Below are 23,425 nucleotides of genomic sequence, written 5' to 3' on the forward strand. Positions count from 1 at the left end.
CCTGTTTCACAGTCTAGTAACTGTTTGGCTGCAGCAAGTCTGATTGGGTTCTCTAGGCCCCGCTTTCAGAAGCTACAGCCCTGACTCGTAGACACACAGCAGGTAAACCAACAGCAGCTAAAGGCAGGGCCCCCAGTTTACCCCTAAGGGCAAGGGCCACTTGCCCAGCCCATCTTAGGAAACCTCATCATTAGATGTCATGTAGGGACCTGTTCACCTTCCAGTCTTTGGGGACCTGGGCCAAAACTCCTTGTTCTTGGTTTCAGATGATGAGTTTCCCAAAGAGCCCTTTCCCAGACCAAAGCCAATTTGATGTCAGTGGAACTGTTGGTGGCCTCTCTCTGACCAGCCCTAGTGGACAGCTCACACCCATGAAGAATCTGTCAGAGAATACTGAGGTAGACGCTGGGGGTGGCTGTCAGAAGTCAGGTGGCACTTCTGTCTCCTTCAAATAAAAATTGGATGGCTATGAAAAAAATATTAGGGAGGAGAATCAATCTTAAACATTTTACTTTAACTTAAAACTATAAAAGTACATCATTATGAAGTTTCGGGTGTATAGCTGAAAAGTTTCTTTAAATCTGTTGTTTGGAATTTTAATCATCTTCGTTACATAAATCAGCCCCCATAGCATAGCCTCTGAAAGGCCCAGTTAGATTTTCTTTAGGTAATGAAAAATGTAAGCACACTACAGTGCAATATGAGTTCAGATTTTTTTGAGATTTTAATGATTTTTTTTCTAATCCTTTACAGTTTTCTCAACGGCTAATTCAATAACAATTGTTAGCAACTCATCTTAATATTGTCTTCTCAAAATATTCAACTTAAGTTTTTATGCAAATTATCCTTTTCACATCCTACTTTGTCACTGTATGAAATATATGACTAAAATTGACCTTTAGAGTCACAAGCACAATGGACATATACAGGTTTGGGCACAAGCAGGTCAGACAGAACTGCTTATGGGTGAGCACATGACTTGACCCGTAGGAGAGAGCTGCCAGGATTACTAGAGAGATGTTGTAAGTTGGGTTCTCTAGAAGCAAGAGTTGAGAAAGAGTTTTCAGTGCAAGATGTTTCCTACAGATCAAATACCTAAGAAGAGTAAAGAAAGAAAACAGGAGTGGGCAGAAGTCCGACTATAATCCAGAGCTGATACAGCCTCAGTCAGCCCAGAGGGAGCTCTGCAGCATTAGCCATCTGGGTTGTATTAATTGTGTTTGTTATCTTCTGTATCTTATGCAGATACTCTGGTCTCATTTGTACTCATGGGATTAAAAGTCTTGCTGGTGGGGACAGACTGTCCCTCCCAGGGCCAGCCAGCTTAGAGATAGCAAAGGGCTCATGCCTTTCATACGCACGCCAACTGATCCTGGGTCTATATATACCCCAGCTACCCCCTTTATCTAATGCTCACAAACCAAGCCAGTATTAAACCTTGACCAAAATCACCCCAGGGCCAGGCACCAGGCAGTTAGAGACCAGCCCTGCAGCCTAAGTCTGCCAGAATTATTTAAACTGATCAATCCAAAATTGTATATTCTGCCCTGCGTTCCCTTCCTTTGGAAACCCCAGTAAAGGCCATGGCCTGGGCTGTGCATCTCCATGCCAGCTTCTGCCTCCTGATCTGGCGTTTCCCCTGTGGCCCTGCATGGCATGGAAGGTCCCTTCTCCTCAGGAAATGTATGTAATAATTCTTCTTTAAACAGCATTGGTCTCTCCATGTCATTGCTCAGTTGCTTCCATAAATTAAAATCCCATGAGTACAAATGAGACAAGAGTATCCGCATCAAGCCAATATGTCTGGACGTTATACCCTCCTCCTAGCTCAGTCACTGAATGCAGGTGGCCCCAGGAATGCCCTCAGGACAAGCAAGTCTGCAACAAGGACAGGCCCTGAGGAGCTGGGAGCTGGAGCCTGTCTATTGACCAAACTCCTTGGGACTGGGCAGCAGGTCCTTCCTAGAAGGGACAGCTGGGTGGTACATTGCTGCATCTACCACAGAGGGCCACCAAGAGTAAACAGTGTACAATAGGCATAAATCAGTCTGTTTTAGAAGGGGAATGGAGAGTATCAGTGAATCTGCAGAGCTGATTAAATGAAGAGAGCTTGCGAGAAGTTCTAATATAAGAGTGATAACAGAGTAATAGCAGCAACTAATTGTTGAATGTTACTGTGTATCTGGCATTTGGCTAAACATTTTGTACGCCATGTCATTTTCAATACTCTCAATGAGTCTAGAGTCTATATGTTCTATGGATGACAAGAAACTGAGGCTCAGAGTGGTTTATTAGTTGGCCAGAGGTCCTAGAGCTAACATAGGGCGGAGTCAAGTACCAAACAGAGATCTCTCTGCCTCTACGGCCTGTGCGCTATCTAACTTACACACACGTGGTCAACACTTTCATCACCACTGCTACCAGTTCACAGGCACCTTTGTGCGATTTAGGAAAAAGTCCCTGCTCTTTCTGTGCACTCCAGCCCCAAACTGGGGTGCATGTCTTGATGACCACAGTAAGTTGAATAAAGACCGCCAAGATGTCCATGTTCTCATCCCTGAGCCTGTGAATACGTCAGAAGGGACTTTGAGATGTGACTTAAGGATCCTGAGTTAGAGAGATAATCCTGGATTATCTAGGTGGGACTGATGTCATCAAGGTCCTTATAAAAGGGAGGCAGAAGGGGAGTTGACTCCAGAAGAGAAAACGGCAGAAGGTTACGGAAGAAAGAAGGCGAGGTGATGGGAAGATGGAGCTAGGAACCAACGGAGGTAGGTGGCCTGCAGAAGTGGGAAAAGGCAAAGAAGTGAATTCTCTCCGAGAGCCACTAGAAGGAACCAGCCCTACCAACTTTAGCCCCATGAAACTGATCTTGAACTTCTAGCCTCCAGAAACAGGAGATAAATTTGTGTTGTTTTAAGCCACCAAGTGTGTGATCACTTGTTACAGGAGCTCCAGGAAACTACTAGAACGAGCAAAGCACAGAGTGGATTCCTGTTGCCCAGGGGCTCGCCCTGCCCCGCTCTGTGCAGCAGCCCTGACGCTAACTGGCATTCCCATCCTGGTACAACCTTCGTGTGATTGTTCCTGATGACAGAGCCTGCTGCCTCAGCCTTCAGAAGGGCACGGCGAGCCAGCCGTCTTGAATATGACCAGTCCTGAAGCTCTGTGGGTGAACCCGACTTCAGAGGGGATGGCTTTGGGGATCCAGCTGCACGCAAAGCCTAACATCCTGCTCACACTCAGCCTGGGCTATGGCTACCACCCCAACGAGACCAGCTGCGATGCCAAAGCTCACCTCCCACCAATGGCTTCCACCAGGTAGTGGCATCCTCAGGTCAGTTTCTCAAGCTGCTTCCTGGGAATGTGACTGCCTCAAAACTTGAGAATCAGAAGCTACAGGGGGAAAAAAAACACACTGGCTACATTTAGTACTTATTTTTGTTGTTGGTATTATTATTATTATTACTAGGTGAGCACTAACTATATACCCTGAAGAAGCTGACAAGCACTTACAGAACTGACCTCACTGCAACCTCATTAACCTCATTGCAACCTTCACAACAACTCTCAGGGATGGGGAATATTGACATCTCCACTTTCCAGGTAAGAACAAAGAGGTTAAGTAACTGGTTCAAAGTCACACACCCAAGGAGGGACAGGTCCGAATTTGAGCCCTTGTCTGTCCGATTTGGCAGCCGCGCTCTGCACATTGACCCAGGAGAGCCTCTTCTATGCCCCTGGCCTCAGGAGGAGAGGGTACTCCTAGGACATTGGGGCAAGCATCAGGGCTGGCTTCCCTGCCAAGTCACCTCAGTCTCCCTCCTCCACATTAGCCCAGTCTCCACGAGGCTTCAGGCTGACCCTGAGCCCCCTTTTCTTCAGATGGGCTGTCCACATGGATCCTGAGCCCAGAGGACTTGCATTTTGGAGCAGGTGTCTACTATCTGACTGTGACCCCTGAGTCTGACCTGGAGCTGACCCCAGGCAGAGACCTCACAGTTGGCATCACCACCTTCCTCTCCCATTGTGTGTTTTGGGATGAGGTCCAGAGGACTTGGGACAACTCTGGGTGCCAGGTAAGGAAAGGGAGGCGAAGAAGACAGAGCATCTTGGTTGGGTGTGTCCCGCTGCTTTAGGGTCCTGTTGCAGTGCCTCTGGTGCTCCATCTTCAGCACCTCCATGGCCCTTTGCATGTGTGTCTGGAACCCAACCCCCACTGTGTGAAGTTAACTCCTCCTTCAGATACCTCCTGAAGTGTCATTTCTCCCAGAAACCTCTCAATGCCCTGGTTTGGTTGTATTTCCTACTGTGAAGTCTCAGATCACACAAGCCCGCCTCCTCCATAGACTAAGCAGGGTGGTAGTACTACATCCACTTAGGAGATCATTGCAAGATGTCTGTTCCCTCTGTGCACTGGGAGTCACATGGGACAGGAAACAATGACTACTGAATGAATGGACAAATGACTGGGAAGTCCTGTTGATTCTGGGTTGCTGAGAGGGGCCAGAGTGTCATTTCCAAGGAAATGAACTCATAGCTGAGTCCTTTATTCTATGCCAGGCGCTGTGTTCCATGCTTTCTTGTGTTATCTCATCAAATCTTCACAATGACCCTCTAAGACAGTTGGTATTTTACAAGTGGTAAAACAAAAGCTCAGGAAATTCAACTAACTTGCCCCAAATCTGTCACCTAGTAGGTAGAAGAGTGGGGACTGAAACACAGGTTTGTCTGTTTCCAGAGAATAAGACTAAGCAATGTGGGGCACTGATTCTCCATGGCCCAGCCCAGTCTCCTTGTGCCCCTGGGTGGCATGTGGCTCTATTAATCCCAATCAAATCCTTGTCTCAGGTCAGCTCAGCTCTGCCTCCAAGGAGGAAAAAACTGTGACAGTGTTCCTGGTAGCAGACATTGGCTTTGAGGCCATCAAAAGCCATGTCTGTGTCATCAGGGTCCCTCTTTCTCCTTCCATGCCATAGTATATGCTGTTCTCTCCCCTGGAATGCCCTTCTTACCTAGAACCCTTGGTAAACTCCTATTCACCGTTCAGTCTCCCACTTCAATGCCACCTTCCTTGGATACCTTCTCACATGTCTGGAGTCTCCCTCTGTTGGATTCCCCAGCATTTCATATCCTCCCCAAGAATAGCAACCTCCATATCTAGCTGAAATTTACTGCACATCTGTCTGCACCTGCAAGACCATAAATACCTTCTTTCTTTTATTTTACAAATAATCACCATGTGCCAGGCCAACTAGCAGAGATAAAAAGGTGAGAAAAACCAGTGAGCTTTCAGTCTAGCAGAGGACACAGACAGGAAGCAAATGGCACACATGTCAAATGATGACAGTCACAAGTAGTATAAAAAGCCAGGTTGCAACAGAGTCACAGCAGGGGACTCAGAGATGAGCTCCTTCCAGGTTTGTTTCTGCTGCAGCTTCAGCTTCCATGTCAACTACTGCCCTAGCTTCAGCTGCCACACTAGGGAGCTGCCCAAAGCTCCAGGAAGAGACAAGGACGCATTGAGATATCCAAGGCCTAGCAGGTTCCCACACTTGCAGCACAGGTCTTTGTTCCATGTGAATAAGACCCTGGTGTGTTGAGACCTTCTAGAGTCCTCGCTCCCAGAAGCTGTCTGATTCCCATGCTGCTGGCAGAGTGCCCCCTGGGGGCTGCCCTCAGATGCCCAAGGCTCAGGAAGTGGGAGGGGGGAGGGGCTGGCAGCACTGGCTCTGACATTAGACAGACTTGGGTCCAATCTCACTTCATCAATTCTGGCAAGATGACCTGGGAAGAGTTACCCCACCTCTTTGAGCATCTGAAAATGTACATAAAGGATACTTATAGCTCCTTATAGCTAGGGTAGGACATAGACAAGATTAGGGGTATAAAGTACTGTGCAGTTTCTAGCACACAGTGAGCACTCCATAGGTTAAAGTGATTGCTGTGTTAGCCAACCTGAGCATAGAGAAGACAAAACTGTATATAAAATGGAAACCAAGGAAACAATGAACATGGGATTCAGCATGGTGGTTGGGTCAGGGGAAGCATGGGAACAGGTTGGGGAAGAGCCACTTTACTAAATGTAAGTTATTAGAAAGTTCTTAGCTTTTCAGTAGAGTCGTGGATTCTCAGGGGGCTTATTATGTTACTAAAACTATACACCTACTAATGTGTACATATCATACATGAATGTGGAACTTACAAAGGTCATATGTGGAAGTGTGTCCACAGGCCAAAAATTATATTAATCCAATGTGGTGTACAAAGTGTGATATAGATACATAGAGATCACTGAGGACCATAAATAAGTAAATGGGATAATCAAGTTTGCACTGAAAACCATTACTGAATGTTCTAAACAGCTAAAGAAGGTTCCAAATCTATGGACTACAGACCTTGTCATGGGATAAAGGCAGAATTATTGCAAGGGGTCTGAGAACCATATTCTCACTACTTCTCTTCTCAAAGGATGCTAAAGGTGCAATTGGTGTTGCAAGGGGGTGCACAGAGTAATTTCCAATGTTCAAAGAAGCCCTCATGCTGGAAAAGGTCGAGAAAGCTGCTGCCCCCCGGCACATCCCCACCAAGGTCTTTGTGAAAACCCAGGAGGGCAAAGATCTTAATACTTAAATCAAATCTGGTCCCAAGGCTCCCAGCACTGAGGTGTTCCTGTCACTGGCACCTGCTTGGGTTTCTTCCCTGCAACTAGCCCCACCCTTTCTGGGTATGCCAAGTCTTCCAGTAAGCCCCATGGCTGCATGCCAAATGCTGGCCAGGATTGGGAAACAGTGAGAAAAACAACAGAGCAAACGTGGGACTAAGACCTGTGTGAAATCCATGAATAAACAGTTGGTGCCATGCCTGTGTGGAGGAGTCAGCTTTTGCTGGGTGACTCATTTAAGCGAAAGAAGGCCCTGGCTGGGTAGCTCAGTTAGCTAGAGGGTCATCCCGATACTCCAAAGCTATGAATTTGATCCCTAGTCAGGGCTCACACAAGAATCAACCAATAAATGCATAAATAAGTGGAACAACAAATCGATGTTTCTCTCCCCTCCCCCCGGCCCTTCTCCCTCCTCTCTCTAAAAATCAATAAATAAAAAAATTTAAGGGAAAGGGGGCATGTTTGAGATACAACATGTTCCTCCTCACCAGGCATTGAGCAGGTAAGAACTTTCTGTGTGCCAGTGTTTTCTGCTCCCTTCCACCTTACCGCCTGTGGTGGACCCTGGAATGAAAAGGCGGTGCTGCATTGCGGGGTTGAATTAAATCTTATTTACCCACCAAATAGCCCTGAGAGAAGGTTTCAAGCTGGCCCAGGGCTTTAGGAAAGGCCTGCCCCTAAGCGCAGTGTATAAATTAAGAGTGAAGCTAGGGTCCCTGTCCTCGTCCTTTCCTGTCTCCCTGCCCCAACCTCATTGTCCCATACCATATGGGCCTGCCTGCCCAAGCTCCATCCACATGCCCTGTCCCTAGGACATCTAGGTCAGCTAGAGTGGCACCCTTCCAAGGATACGCCCAGGATAAGGGCGCCAGGTACCTGGGTCTGAGGGGGGAATCTAGTTTAGGGAATACTCTCCTGGTGCCATCTTAGAATTAAACATTTGTCCTTCCCTCTTCTTTGCATGGTCCCCCCAGACTTGGTCTTCTTTTGCTCTTCAGTGTAAGATGACAGCTGGTCATCTTACCCTGCCTGGGCCTGAAGGGACTCCCAGGACTCAGGAGTTTCAGTCTGAAAAGCAGGAAAGTCCCTGGCAAACTGAGGTGAACTGGTCAGTCTGGATGTCCTCTCAGCACATTGCCCATTGCCTGGCCCAGCATTAGCGTTCAACAAATATCTGTACAATCAACGAGCGTCAGTGGGAGAATGGGCTGTAATGATGCACACCGAGTGTGATGTGGTTGGCTGTGGAGGGTGCGGGACAGAGGGGGCTTCAGCTTTACCTGCAATACTTATCTAAAAAAGGCAAAGCAGACTGACAAGATGAACAGTTGCCCATTGAGAATAATGTATGTGAAGATGTTTATTAAAGATAACAGTCCCCTCATTTTAAAATTATTTTTAAATTAAAGTTAAAAACCCAAATGGAACCCTGAAGCTGATCACACAACAGGCTCCCCAGCCCCTCCCAAGACAGTGTCATTGGTCCCCCCTGGGCTTGGGCAATTTAGGGGTACGGTCGTACTTCCACCAGGACCTCTTTGTGGTTGCAGATGGGGCCACGGACCACCCCTTCGCAGACACACTGCCTCTGCAACTACCTGACCTTCTTTGGAAGCTCGTTCTTGGTGGTGACCAATGCCACTGATGTCCACCAGACCAGGGAGTTCTTTGCCACCTTTGAGGGCGACCCCGTGGTTGTGACCACTGTGGGCTGTCTCTGCATGGCCGATGTGCTGGTGATAATCTGGGCAAGGAGGAAGGATGCTCAGGACCAGGCCAAGGTGAGACCGGACCGTCACGGGGATGGGGAGGGAGGAGCAGGTGGGAGCCCTTGTGGGCGTTCCAGGGAATGGGGCCCGGATGGGGAGCCAAGAGGCTAGTTGCAGATCTAGGCCTTTACCCCTGAATCATCTCAGGCAAGGCATCCCCTAGTCTCTTTATCTGTAAAAATGTCCTTTTTTATCACATCATCACAAGGATTTACTATATGCTAGGCCCCAGGACCACCCTCAAGTTCAATGATTTGCTAGCAGGACTCACAGAACTCAGAAAAACTGTTATACTAATGATTATGGTTTATTACAGCGAAAGGATACAGATTAAAATCAACAAAGGGAAGAGGCCATGAGAGATCAGGCGAGAGCTTCCAGTTGTCCTCTCCCAGTGGAGTCCTATGAGCAGACTTCAGGTTAATTCTCCTAGCAATGACATGTGACAATACATGTAAAATATTGCCACCAAGAAAAGCTCACCTGAGCTTTAGTGTCTAGAGTTTAGTTTGGGGTCAGTCACGTAGGTAGGGAGTGCCCACAAGACTGACTTTCATTACACAGTCTCCAGCAAACCACCCCCACTCCTGCCCAGGAGTCAAACATGGCCCACAGCCCTCACCATAAATCACATTGTTAGCATAGACCATCTGCTGTCGCCCAGGGCGCCAGGGATTCAAAGACACTCATAATGCCGGCTCTTCTGAGGACTTACGGGTTATCTTTCAGGATCTGGCCAAGAGGCAGTCCTTTCTTTAAAATGTGCAGGGTTTGGACAACCTAAACCTGTTGAGTTCACCCTTCACTGCACAATACCTGTATCATCTTACAGAGGAGGCAACCAAGGATCAGAGAGTGCAATTAGCTGGTAGAAAGCTACTCTCCTGGGAGCCAGAACTGAAACCCAGAAATGCCTGACAATAAGACAGGTCTGAGGATAGAAACAAGGTCAAACAACAAAGGCAACAACAAAGTTCTGATTACTTTTCCAATATATGTTCCCTGTCTGACACATAATGAGCCTTCAATCGATACTTGTGAGAGTCTGAGTGAGCACATAAATGAATGCAAATGTGCAATTGCAAAGCTCTGAAACGTTCTCCATTCTCTGTCCTCCCCACACACAGTAACACCTCTCGGATGCTAAGATGATAAGAAATAAATAGTTGCAGCACTTATACTGCTGTCTTTGTTTCCTCAAGGGATTAAACATTAATACTTTAAGTGCCTCAGCTGTAGGTTGGTTCCCACAAAGCAGACTCTGAGATGTAGTTGAGCATGCAAGGTGTTTTTCAAGGAGTGTCTGGGATCAGCCCATGGGAAGGGAGGGAAGGAGACAGGATGAACAGAGGGAGCTGAGCTGGTATGCAGCCTGCCAACAGCCCAGCCAGCCACATGGAGAACTCGGGAGTTCTCCAGAATTGGTTGAGATGCCCAAGTCTTGCTCACACCCAGGCACCACATCAATATGCCATTGGACACTAGCCTCCCCAGGAGGGTATACGACCTCAACAGAGGTGGCTCTTGCATCCCTGACAACAGCACCTCAGTAACTGGGTCAACGAGCCCTCCACTGACAAGAGATCTGGGTGGCTCATCACAGAATGCCCTGCAGTCTCTGGCTGACTCCAACTTTAAAATTTTTTTTTTGTGTGCTTAACTACCTTAATATTCATTCTTTTTAAATTCCCTTAGAGGCAGAATATGGTTCTCAATGCTATGAGAAATTATATAGAAACAGAGTTTGTATAATTCCACCAGATCAAACATTAACCATTCTCGGCTTAATACCAAACTAATTTCCAATTTGACTATTTTGGGACACATTTAATAACAAATGCATTTTGTACTTTTTATTTTAAAAGTTTTAGTTTTTACTCGATCTTCACCAATGTAATGAATAAACAGCACACATAATTTTGCTTTCCTTCTTTAATTGTCATAAATACCTGGCTGACTCTTGGCTGCTGTGCAGTGGATAAACCCCCTGAGCAGAGCCCTCCTAACTCAGTCCTTCTGTCCAGGTGAAGATCACAGTGCTGGAGGACAATGATCCCTTTGCCCAGTACCACTACCCGGTGACAGTCTACACTGGACACTGGAGAGGGGCAGCTACTTCCTCAAAGGTACCTGGCCATGCAAGATCCCTTCAATCAGCACGTTGCACTCAGCAAAGCGCTTGCCACTTTGTCATTGGGTTACTTTAGCACTGTGGATCTGGTACTATGGGTTTTTTAAAATTTCTTGCTTTTTTTTAATAGGAAAGAATCCTTTTGTCAAACAGAACATCACCCTAAATTTTTAAAAAGAAAAAGAAGTTCACAGAGACTTGGGGTCTAGCATAGTGCCACTTGTCATCTCTTTTACCCCCATCAAAGAATAACTCAGACAGTTAGTTGGTTACTTGCATGCAAATTTTGCATGTGAAAAAGAACAGTTAGTAAATTGATCAATGAATAAAGGAAAGTAGAATTTACAATAGAGAGGTGAAAAAGGAAAGAGAAAAAATGCCCACCATTTGAAAACAATGAGTCTTAAATTACATTTTTAAGGTGAACTGATTAGCTGGCATCCAGCTAAGAGGTCAAACTGAGCCCATCGTTCCTTGAACAGCCTGACTGAAGGTAGTAAAGAAACAATTTCACATATTTATGTGTTCTCCGAAATCCTTGAACATTTAGCTGTGAGGCATACAGCAGGTTGTTTCTGGACCTGTGGTTGTTTCTGTCCTGGAAAAACCTCCATTGTTTTCTCAAAAATGACATTAGACTTTATTCGTGCAGGGCACTTATTTGTTTACTTTTTTATTTTTTTAATCTTATTAATGTACATATTTATGTTATTTTTCTTTTAGAAATTGTTTTTTATTTATTGCTATGGCTTAGGTCTTCAACCAGCTGTCTAAAATAGAGTAAATGCCAGTAACTATTTGTTAAGTAAACAGAGGAATCAATTGCACCTGTCTAATGGAACGGCCATCTCACTTGTTTGACACTGAAGAGTCAACCTTAACAGGCAGTAAAACCTGTGATGCACAGGCCATTTCTCTTTGTGGAGAGCTGCAGTCACATTTCAATCTCATACTGTTTTAGTTTCATTTCCCCTAGCACAGTGGTTCTCAGCTAGCAGCGATGCTGCCCCAGGCAGACAGGCGGTGATGTTGGAGGCATTTTTGGTGGTCAACAATTTGGGAGATGCGACTAGCATCTAGTGAGTAGAGGCCACGGGTGCATCATACAATGCACAGAACAGCCCCCAGAGCCAGAAATTATCCAGCCTAGGGAATCTATAGTGGAGACATCCTGCTATAGAAGCAGATTCTAAAACAAGGATTCGAGTATAAGTAATTGACTTGAGAGGGGATCCTAGGATGTCCCCGCAGGGAAGTGGGAAGCAGACAGGGAAGGGAAGAAACCAATAAAGATTGCATTATTAACATGTTACCCTTTTGGGTACCTGGAGCCTAATCGCACTTAGGGACTCTGACAGACAGTGAGAAATGTGGGCTTCACCGTCATCCCAGCAGAGAGCTGAGGGAGCTGGGGTACTTATGCACCAATCCCATCAGTCACTGATGGAGGGTCACTTGCAGGGGCCATTCATTCTCTGGCACTTTCTGGCCCGCTACTCGAACAGCCAAAGACACGGCTGGGGAGAAACACAGCTGCCAGCAGTTGGATGTGAGCACAGGGAGTGCTGCAGTGATGAGGCTGAGGGATGTCAGCCGAGTCCAGGCAGCATCGACTGCAGCTCTTTTTAGCTTAGAAAATCAGGCCCATTAGCATCACCTGAATAGCCTCAGACACAGACTCCTGGACCCTGTCCCAATATTCTTACCTGGAAGGTGTGGAGCAGGGCCTGAGAATATGTATTTTCAAAATAGTGGGCACTCATTCATTCATGTCCCAGGGCCAGGCCCTCTGGCGGACACTGGGAATATAATTGGGTTGGGGGGGGGGGGGCGCGGGGACGACCAGTTCCTGCTCTACAGCCCTTATAAATATATGTATGGGAAGTTTGAAAAGGCCACCAGGAAGCATTTTACGAGTAAAACTCATCTTGAAGACATGAATGTAGATAGCGTCACCCCAAATCTTTACACAACTAAAGAATAACCAGGCAGGTCCAAGGTGGGAGGAGAGGAGAGGGAAAAAGGGCTATGCTTTGTTGATTTTCTTTGTTTTTTGGACACTTTTAATGAAATACGGCCAGCCAGTGGGTGTTGGTTACCAAGTGGAGTTGGCCACTCCTGGTCTCTGGATTTCAGGTGACTACCACCCTTTATGGTCTGGATGGAGAGAGTGAGCCCCACAACCTGTCAGACCCTGACATCCCAGTTTTTGAACGAGGAGGAGTAGCTGTCTTCTTACTCTCCACCCTGTTCCCTCTGGGAGAACTGCGCCTGCGGCTGTGGCATGACAACTCAGGGGACCAGCCATCTTGGTGAGTCAGGGGTGAGCAAACCATGAGAACCTACTAAGTGCTGGGCCAGGGCTGGGCACTGAGCATTTGCTGTGCTGCTGATCCTCACAAGCCTCTGCACGACACACAGAATGGATCCCTATTTCACAGATAAGGAAACTGAGTGTCAGAGAGGACCACCAGTCCAGGGGCCATACAGATTGAATTAGTATCTAGGAGAGAAACTAAAAGTTGCAGACCTGGGGTCCAGTGTAGCGCCACCCTTGGCACTTTTTCAGCATCAACCTATCATTTAACTCCTTGTTTCCCTCTCTGTAAAATGGAGATAAGTGCCTATCATGAAGACAAACTCCGATCAATAAGAGGAGACTAAATGAGACATTGAGCTGATTCTCTGCTAGAAGAAGCTGCTGCTGCTGAACATGAAACTAAGGTCATCTTCACAATGACTCTCAGGGATACATACTGTTATTATCCTCATTTAACAGGTGGGAAAATCTAAGCTCAGGGAGGATGACTTGTGCAAAGTCACACAGCTGGCAAGCGCAGAGCCAAGACTCCTCCCCATTCTGCTGAGGTCAAAGCTAGTGACCCAGATAAGTGGTTTCCAGCCTGACCACCCGTCATCAGCTGGCAGCTTTAGAAAAACACAGCATTTTTATTGCTGTCTCTGATTTACCTAAGGGGTTAAACATTAATACTTCAAGTGCCTCAGTTGCAAGTTGGTTCCTATGAAGCAGACGCTGAGTTGGAGTTGAGCATGCAAGGTTGTTATTAAGGAGTGTCTGCGGCCAGCCTTTGGGAAGGGAGGGAAGGAAGCAGGATGAACACAGGGGGAAGAGTTTCACTGCAGCCCAATGATAGCCCAAGAGCCCGGCTGACCCCCCAGGGAGCTCTGACGCTGTCCTGAATTGGGTTGAGATGCCTAGATCTTGATCATGCCCAGACACTGCACCCATCAGTCACTGGATGTCAGCCTCCCCAGGAGGGCGTGTGACCTCAAAAGATGTGGTTCTGGCATGCCTGACAGGGCTATCCTTCCAGAAGTGAGAAAATGCATGTTAAGAGCTTCCTACTACAGTCCCCATTATGCAGTAAGCGCTCAATAAAGAGTGGCTACTGATATCATTACTATTCTTATTGGCTGTAAGGCAACAGGGGAATTGGCTGCTTCTGGATCTGACATCCAAGCAGAGACAAGATGATTTCATTTCTCTCCCAGGCTTCAAACACCTAACTCGAAGTCCTGAGTCCCAGTTAGACGGTAGGCTCACTTTCTTGGTAGACGCTTGCAGGAGGATCACATTCTGAGTACTTAAGCCTGCATCTCCCTGAACACACACATTTAGACAACTTGGCTTTCCTCGCTTGTGTCAGGGTACTGGCCCTGCACTTGCTGCCCAGTGTTGGGGTTAATGGTTTCAGAATGCACCCTCTTGCAGCATATCTGTGAAAACATGGCAGCCTTCAACAGCTGGGCTCTCCACACGAGGCCAAATTCACCTACTGATTGGACATTTTGATCAAGGCACGAAGAACAGTGAAGAAAAATATAAAAGTCTCTCTTGACAGGCGCTCTTGTTCTTGGGCTCAGGTTTGCAAAGGTGTTAACTTTGTGGTGTCCAAAGAAGTCTTGTCTCCTGACCTTGTCCTCAAAAGTGTGGGTCCTTTCTCCAGCTACCTAAGCCGCGTGCTGGTGCATGACCTGGCGGTGGATCAGAAGTGGTATTTCCTCTGCAACTCGTGGCTATCCTCGATGTCGGAGACTGTGTCCTTGACAAAGTATTTCCAGTTGCCACAGAGCAGGACAGGAAAGAATTCAGGTACTTTTTTTTTTTTCATTTTAAGCAAATACTCTTTACTTTTTCTTTCATTTCTAGGGAAGTTGCATCACAATCCAGTCACAGCCAAATAAAAACACATTTCAGCTATCAGGGCTGGGTAGCTTTGAGTGTGTGACATGAATGAACAATCAGTTTTTCTTGTTCGGATTGAAAGGCCCTGGAGGGACATGGATCCTCCAAGATAGAATGCTCTTCAAGGTGGTGAAAATGTTTGAAACAGTTATGTGTATTTCCTTATGAATGTCACAGAATAATATTTTTGTATGTGTGAACAGTCTGATTTGAATGGTGATTCAATGTCTGGACATGTGGGGTTTTTTCTTCATGTTATGTCACACTAGTTGAATCTTTGAGCATTTGTCTCACTTTGCTTTACTTCCTTCCATGTCTGTCTCCAAACACATAAAAGCAGGTACAAATGTACGCATACATATAACACCATAGATTGTTGTTTATTTTCTCTCTTAAAATACGCCGTGTTTTTCTTTAATGATATAACATGAACATCCTTCCAGGAGAGTATGTTTAGATCAAACTTTTCCTTATTGGCTGCATAATATTCCATAGAATGAATGTCCCACAACACATTCAACCATTCTCTTATCAACGGACGTTAAGTCTGTTTCCAGTCAAGAGACTTCACCGAAAAAAGGGCAAGTATGGAAACGCTGACCCAGTGTTCCTTCATGACACCAGAATGCTGGACCAGCCTTCCTGTTGCAGGGACCATGTGCTCTCCTGTTTACCACAGCCCTCACCACGCCCTATTTCATGACTTCCAACCCACTTCACTCATTTACTTGATTTATTTACATCTACCTGGACCCCCTTAAGCATTTGATTTTGTGACCTCTACTTCAAATGACTTTTGAGTTAGGTTTTTAAAAAAATCTGTTTCCAGTGCATTTACTAAAAGCTGACTTTTCCTCCCAGCTGCCACTGTGAGCAGCAGCTCAACCTCCAAGGGAGAAAAAGTCTGAATCAGAGAGACCTGGATCCCAAGACCGATAACAAACACATGAGATGGGCTGCAAAGTCCCACATGCCCACTACTGACTTGCTGCATGACCTTGGATAAGTCCCTCACCTTTCCGAGTCTCAGCTTCCACATCTGAAAAATGAGTTGTCCAATGTGCCTATCCCTAAAGGGACTTGTGCAGGTCCCATGAAATGATGTATAATATGCTTAGCACAGTGAGCGGCTCAGAGTAAGTGCGCAGTTACAAGAGCAAATACTATCCTCCAATTGTATCAAAATGTGTGATGCCTGAAAGCTAGACAAGAGTTCTCTAAAGGCAGGACAGTGTCATTCCTCCATGAATCCCTGGTGCCCAGCAGAGAACCTGGCATGCAGCAACCAGGATCACCAAATACTCATTGAAGGAATAGAACAATCATGCGGAAATCATTGCTGTTGGCAACTGACCTCTCTCTTTATGTACCTTTACTCGGAGTCTAAGCCACCCACACACCCCAGAGTGACAGTCCCAGTATTGTACAATCCTGAGGGTGCTGGCACTGAGCAATAAGAACAGAGCCAGCTGGGAATATCAGCTCTGCGCAGTCTCAGGAGAATCTGGGCGCTTGAAGAGCTGCTGTGGTTAAACAAATTGTATTCATAGAGAAATAATATGGATGAAGGAGAATGTGGTACCATTTTCAGAGGTCCTGTCTTGTTAATTTTTATTCTCTCAAACTGAGTCTGAACCCAGAACCTGGAATTTTTAACCACTATTTTTTAATGCTCTAAGTATAACAAATGTAATAGTGTTATAGTTATATTATTACATTAAAAATATAACAAAAATAATCATTGCTTACACTGAAGAACACTCACCTACATGCCAGCTACTTTGCCAAATACTTTCCAAAAATGATAACTTTTCATTCTTTCAACAATTTGGTGAGGCAGGATCTGTTATTACTCCCATTTTAGAGATGAGTAAATTGAGGTGCACGGAGTAAAGTGACTTGCCTGAGGTCACACAGCTAGTAAGAGGGCAGTCTAGGATTCCAACCCACTCTGTCCAGAGTCCCCATCATTAACTCTAAGTGATGCTGCCATGAGGCTATATTTCTTTTACAATATAGAAATAGATGATAAATCATAGAAACAAATCCCACCCTCTCATCCCAAGGTTGTTCCAAAGAGACCAACCTTCTCCCATTCCCCTCTCCTTGACTGCCTGTCCCTCTCTCCCTGCCTGTCCACAGACACCTGTTTTTCATGAAGGCCTGCATGGGCTTCCAGGATGGACACATTTGGTATTCCATCTTCAGCTGCTCAGCCTGGAGCAACTTCACCCACGTCCAGAGGGTGTCTTGCAGCTTCTCCCTGCTCCTTTGCACCATGCTGACCAGCATCATGTTCTGGGGTGTCCTCAAGGACCCAGCTGAGCAAAAAATGGACTTGGGTAATCCCCACTGTCATGGCAGTCTGGGCTCGTGGCTGGTGGACCTGAGCTGTCACTGTCCTAGAAAGGCCACACAATTCCAGGGCTCCCGAGACCACTCCCAGCATTCAGTCATTCACTAGAAGGGCTCACAGAAGTCAGGAGCACCATTATAGTCATACTTATTACGGAGGAAAAAAAATACAAGTTAAAACCAGGGAAGGTTTTAGTGAGGCAGGGTCCAGGAGAGACAACTGTGGAGCTTCCAATTGTCTCCTCCCAGTGGAGCGGTGGACAGTGCTCACTCCTGATAATGATATGTGACAATACACACAGAGTACTGCCAACCAGGGTGCTCACCCAAGCCTTGGTTGTCCAGAGTTTTTTTGGGGCTTTCTCACACAGATGCGGCTGACCCCCTGCATGGCTGACCTAAGCCTCCAGACCCTCCAGGGGTTGAAGTAATACCATGTGGCCAAGGTCCCCATCATAAATTGCACTGTTAGCTTAGACTATACAGCATGGCCCAACACGCCCAATAAACAAAGCCGTACCTACTAGGCAGGACACCCCCAGGACTTAGAGGTCACTTCTCAGGAGCAATTCAAGGGCTAGACCTCTCCTCGGGCAAGTCAAACCAGGTAGGGTAAGGGGATGTAAGCTACAGGTAAGGGGACAGCCAAGTGGCTTACTGCACAGCCACTTCCATTGACCCTTTCCCTCCCTCTGCCCCAGGTAAAATTGAATTCACTTGGCAAGAAGTGATGATTGGACTGGAGAGCTCTCTCCTCATGTTCCCCATTAACCTCCGATGGTTCAGATCTTTGAAACACCCATCCTCGGGTCACTAAGGAGCAGAACCCTGGGAAATGGGACAGGGGGTCTCCCAGCCCAGCCCCCTCACCACAGCTCATGGAGGATGGCCTTCTGGCAACTGAAGCAGTGACCAAGGTATGTCCTCAACCTTGGTGGTATTGGAGGTACTCCAGCCTGGACGGAAGCTGGGGTAGGGACTAAGGCTTGGGGCTTGACAAGCCCATGTTGTCTGACAGCAACAGTCATCAAGATTCATCAACTGCATATACACATGCATGCATTTACACATGTGTACCTACACATATATGCATATACACACACCACAGAAACATACCTACAAACATGTACATGCATACAGGTATACACAGACACACACTTACATATATACACATTCACATATCTCCACAAGCATGCACACATAGACAAATTTATAAATGTTTACACATATGCACATAGATATGCAAATACCTACTATAAACACACATGCATACATGCACAATTTTGGGGTGTCTACCATGTACAAAATATACCTTTATTATAGATTACAGAGTGGAAGCCTGTAGAAGGAACTGCACTCATGCACTCAATAAGCATTTATTGAGCACCTACTATGTGTTACATTCTGAGAAATACAGCCTGGAATGCATCAGTTTAAATCCTAGGAGAGGGATTTTATAGGTGACAAAAGGAAGCTCAGGATGGCCCATCATCATTTCTCAGTGGGCAGAGCCGGGATTCAAACCCAGACTGTCCAGCCCCAGGGCGGATACTACTGACCACTTGGCTGCCCCCCTTACCTGTAACTTATGTCCCTTTACCCTACCTGGTTTGACTTGCAGGATATGTGGAGACTTGTCAGCTCCCTGTTGAAAGCTCTAAAGGTGCCATCCCCTGCCTCAGGCTGGGGCTTGATGGACATCAACCAACTTCTGGCCTTGCTGGAAGACATCATCTGTCTGCAGAACATGGCAGGGCAGATGTTCTGGGAAGAAGCCAAACAGAGAGAGGACCTGTTAATGTTCACTCTTGGGTCAGTACAAGTGAAAGGTAAGTCCTGATGTTTCTGTGCTGACAGGGCTTGCTGGAGCCAGATGGAAGCAGGACTGAGGGCATGTCTATATCCCTAAGGGGTCAAGAAGTTCTACCAGAGTCTCCCTCACCAGCCTTCATTCCAACCACTTGCCACTGCCTCTGTCTCAGTACCATAGGCACCCTGTTCTCTTCGCAATGCCAAGCTGCCTTCCCACTAAAGGCCTTCACTCTTGCTAGTCCTTTAATCTAGAATGTACTTTTTCCTCTGCTCACTTGGCTAAGTCCCACTCACACTATGGCCTGGGTTTAAGCATCCCTTCCTCAGAGGAGTAACTCAAGTCCCCAGCCAACAGCAGGGTTTCCAGCCACACGTTCTTTGGCCCTGAAGCTTCTTTTACATTGCTTTCACACTGCTTATTGCCAAAATACAAATTGTGTGTTCTTTGAAGTCTGCACCATCCTTCCCAGAACATGAGCTCTGTGAGGTGGGAGCCATGTGATTATCTTGTCTCTACTGAGTCCCCAGTACCTGGCCCCATGCAACACACATAGAGCATGCAACAAACACACATGGGATGACCACAGCATAAGAGGTCATTACAGAATGCACGGCAAAGAGCCACGTTCTTCCTCTGTATCTAGTTAAGAGGAGCACTGCCCAACCTGACAGCTCGGGCCACTCAAAAAACCATGTCTGGGTACTGGCTCTGCCATTCAATGAGCTGTGTAACCTTGGACAAATTACATCAGTTCTCTGTGCTTTAGTTTCTTTTTCTGTAAAGTACTTGGGGGATGCAAAGTCAAACCAGATCCATTTGCAAATGTGTGGGACAGGACACAGATCATACACAGGGCAGTACAAAAACGTTAAAAAACATTGAATCGCAGAGTGAAAAAGATGTTCCTTCTCCATTCTCTTCCCAGTCCTCCTAATTAAGTCAAGGTAAAGGTCTTAGTTTGGTATTATTGTGTCTTTAACACTTGCTAACCTCTGTTTGGCAGAGAGATAGCAGGCCTCAAACTCAGAGCCTTTTGAGACAACATTCAGTTAGAATGTGGTGGCATGGTTTCATTTTTATTTAGTTTTTTGTATGGCACATTATTCTGGTTTGAATTAGTCTCTGACTCCCCTCTTGCCACTTTCCTGTCCATCTTCTACCCAGATCAATGCTGCCAGTGTTTACACAGACTGTCTAATACAACTTCCTACAGTTCTTTATCTGTGCTGTCTAATATGACAACCACATTCACCACAGGGGGCTGTCTGAATTAAACTTAATTAAAATAGTGGAAGTATGGATCCACCTAACTCATTGGCTTGTTGCAAGGACTGAATCAGATCATAAGACACATGTAACACTTAGACCACAGCCTGACACAAAGCAGGTATTCAGTAATTAATTGGTGTTATGATTGGGAGTGATGGCATCTTTCAGAAACATTGCCAGAACTCTTGCAACAGGAAGGCTGTTGATGCTAGAGCCTTTCGCTGGAGCTTCAGCGAGGCGGTCCCAAGTCAGGAGGGTTTGGGAGGAGGCTTGGGTCAGAGGGAGGAGGAGCTGATGTTGCCCTAGGCCTTTACCAACCTCAAGTCCAAGCCAGCTATAGCCGCTTTTGCTTTCACTTCTCACTGGTGACTGGATAAGAATCATGGGGCGTGGATGCCTCCAGGCTCTTATTGCCCCAGGAGAATGCGTCCCTGGGTGGAGCCTCTGAGCTCAGGATCCAGGGTCCCAGGCCTGGCTGGTTCTGCCTAGTAAGGTCAGGTTTCCCTTAAAATGCACAGGAAACAATAGAAATGTTGAAAAAAAATTTTTTTTGCAATAAACATGTATTACCCCTTTAAAACAAAAACAAAAAAAAAAAAAAGAAAAGAAAGAAAGAACAAAAGAAAAATAAATCAAACAAAACAAAAAACAAAAAAAAAGTTTAAAAAAATTTTTTAGGAAGCTGAAATTTGAACAAAACCACTGTAGAGATCATAGGGTAAAACTTGACTACTGACTGGATATTTGATGCTATTAAGGGATTATCATTAATCATTTTAAAGACTGATAATGACATCCTGGGGTTTTTAATTATTATTGTTCAAGCATAGTTGTCTCCATTTCCCCTCGCCATTTCCCCCCATCTCTGCCTCCCACCCTGGTTTTTGTTTTTATTTTTATTTTTAAATATTTTATTTATTTATTTTTAGACAGAGGGGAAGTGAGGGGGAAAGAGAGGGACAGAAACATCACTGTGTGGTTGCCTCGCGTGTTCGCAGGGCGGGGCTCAGTTCACTGAGCCACATCAGCCAGGGGCTGGTTTTTGTTTTTAAAGAGATCTTATCTTTTCCCTGGCCTGGTGGCTCAGTTGGTTGGAGCACTGTCCTGTACACCAAAAGGTTGCGGGTTTGATTCCCAGTTAGGATGCATACCTAGGTCACCGGTTCAATCCCTGGTCATGTGGGAGGCAACATATCAATGTTTCTCTCTCACACTGGTGTCTCTCTCTCAGATCAACAGACATATCCTCATGTTAGGATTAAAAAAAAGAGAGAGAGAGACGTTATCTTCTATAAAAGCGTATTACAGTATTTAGAGATGCGACATGAGGCTTGGAATTTGCTTTTAAATAACCCAAATGGAGAGAGTGGGTGAAGTGCAGGTGAAACAGGACTGGCCATGAGTAGGTAATTTTGAGCAGTGGGTATATGCAATTCATCTCATAATTCTCTCTACTTCTGTAACTTTAAAATTTGTCATAATTTAAAAAAGTTAAAAACAAAAGATTAAGACTGACCATCTTCGGCACCAGGTGAACCTGGGTTCAAATTCAAATCTTGTGCATATTAAAATATTTGCAGATGAGATAACCCTATGCTTGAGATTTGCTTTGAGGTACTCCAGAAAAAGTTGGGGGCAGAGTGAAACAAGATTGGCAAAATGTTGGTAACAGCTACAGCAGGGTGATAGTAATATTATTTTCTTCTCTTCTATGTTTAAGGAAATTTCGAAAATGCCCTTAATAAAATGCTATATGGGGAACATTCAAATCCCTAACTGGCCAAATGAGCCTAGTACCTTACCCCATCTTCTGGACCTCAGATTTCTTGTGGCTTGGCACATAGTAAGTGCTTGATGCAAAAAAGTTGTCACTAACACTACTGTTTTATTTTACATTATTTTTTATTGTATTTTCCCGTTATCACTTATCCCCACCATACCCTCTTCCACCTCCACCCACCCAACACTATTCTTGCAGGGAGTCTACTCTGTCACTCAGCATGAGGGGATGCTCTCTCTCTCCCTTGTCTTCTAGACAAAATGCAATGCCTGCCACGTGAGGTGGGCTCAAGTGACTCTTGGAAGAACAGTGTGTACAGGCAGTGTCTCTACCTTCGGCTGGAGCATGTGGAACAAGAGCTGCGGATGGTGGGTCCCAGAGGCTTCCCCCATCGCCAGGGCTATACCCGGGCCCTCAGGCAGCTGCAGACCCTGAAGAGCTGCCTCAGGGGGCAGCTGGACACTCTGCCACCTCCAGCATATACCAGGTAATCCATTCCCCTGGATGCTGCCCCACCTCAGCCTGAGGCCTGTGGGGAGAGGACTTCCAAGTAACCCTGAAAGGATGCTCACCCAGCTCTCCCCAGGCAGAAAAGATTCAGGATTTCTGCACAAATTCTGGGACAAGGGCTTTGAACAAGAAGGCATTTACAGTTCTTTGTAAAGCATTTTGCAGTTCGTAACCATTTTAAGTGGGCTGTTTCCTAGCTGTGGGCCCATAGACAAGTCCTTCAACTTCTCTGAGCCACAGTTTCCTCATCTATAAAATGCAAATGAGAATGCCTATCTCCTGATTTGAACTTAAAATAAAATGTTTTTTAAGATAACCAGTGAAATTTGTGTATGGGAAATTTTTTTTTTCCTTTACCCTTCAGGGTTCTTCTGGCTAGTCAGATAATTAAATTGACATGATACAGATTAGCAGGGGGGAAAAATTAAGGTTTTGGGGTTTTTTTTCACATTAAAACTTTTTTTTATATATTGACTTGAGAGAGAGAGAGAGAGAGAGAAACATTTATCTGTGCATTCACTGGTTGCTTCTTGGATGTGCCCTCACCCAAGATCAAATCCGCAACCTTGGTGTATGGAGATAAAGCTCTAACCGAGCTACCCAGCCAGGGCCAAGTTAAGTTTTAATTACATGTATATCACCTGTTTACATGGGAGAAGCACAGCAACACTAAGTAACTAACCAAAATGGCAAAAGCCATCACTTTAAATACCACCTTCAGCTTAAGGCAAAAGACGTTATGGATGGGGTATCAGCTATGGGATTGGGGGGGCTACCAGGAAAAGCACAGTAAACAAGACTAATATTGTTATGCAGATTTAAGTCCTTCCTTCTCCATTGATAAGTTTCTAGAGATTCTCATATCTTCCTCTTCCTTGGTACAGTGAGGAGAACACCATTACAAATGGAAATTTTCCTTACAAATGT

The 23,425-nt window shown here is 45.8% G+C and overlaps 1 protein-coding gene across 1 annotated transcript in view; it reads left to right on the forward strand.

Moving 5' to 3' along the window:
* LOC129075121 (polycystic kidney disease protein 1-like 2) overlaps window positions 1–23,425 on the forward strand; it is a 73,285-nt gene that overhangs the window by 38,924 nt on the left and 10,936 nt on the right. The window contains 13 exon segments of the mRNA XM_054579097.1: window positions 267–398; window positions 3,098–3,311; window positions 3,877–4,079; window positions 8,215–8,445; window positions 10,458–10,559; window positions 12,701–12,876; window positions 14,533–14,606; window positions 14,609–14,678; window positions 16,914–17,113; window positions 17,828–17,918; window positions 17,920–18,043; window positions 18,748–18,955; window positions 22,244–22,475. Coding sequence (XP_054435072.1) covers window positions 267–398; window positions 3,098–3,311; window positions 3,877–4,079; window positions 8,215–8,445; window positions 10,458–10,559; window positions 12,701–12,876; window positions 14,533–14,606; window positions 14,609–14,678; window positions 16,914–17,113; window positions 17,828–17,918; window positions 17,920–18,043; window positions 18,748–18,955; window positions 22,244–22,475 — 2,057 coding nt within the window.

Source organism: Pteronotus mesoamericanus, unplaced genomic scaffold (assembly GCF_021234165.1).
Source record: "Pteronotus mesoamericanus isolate MK-2021 breed Mesoamerican mustached bat unplaced genomic scaffold, CSHL_Meso_final contig_52, whole genome shotgun sequence".
Taxonomy (NCBI): Eukaryota; Metazoa; Chordata; class Mammalia; order Chiroptera; family Mormoopidae; genus Pteronotus; species Pteronotus mesoamericanus.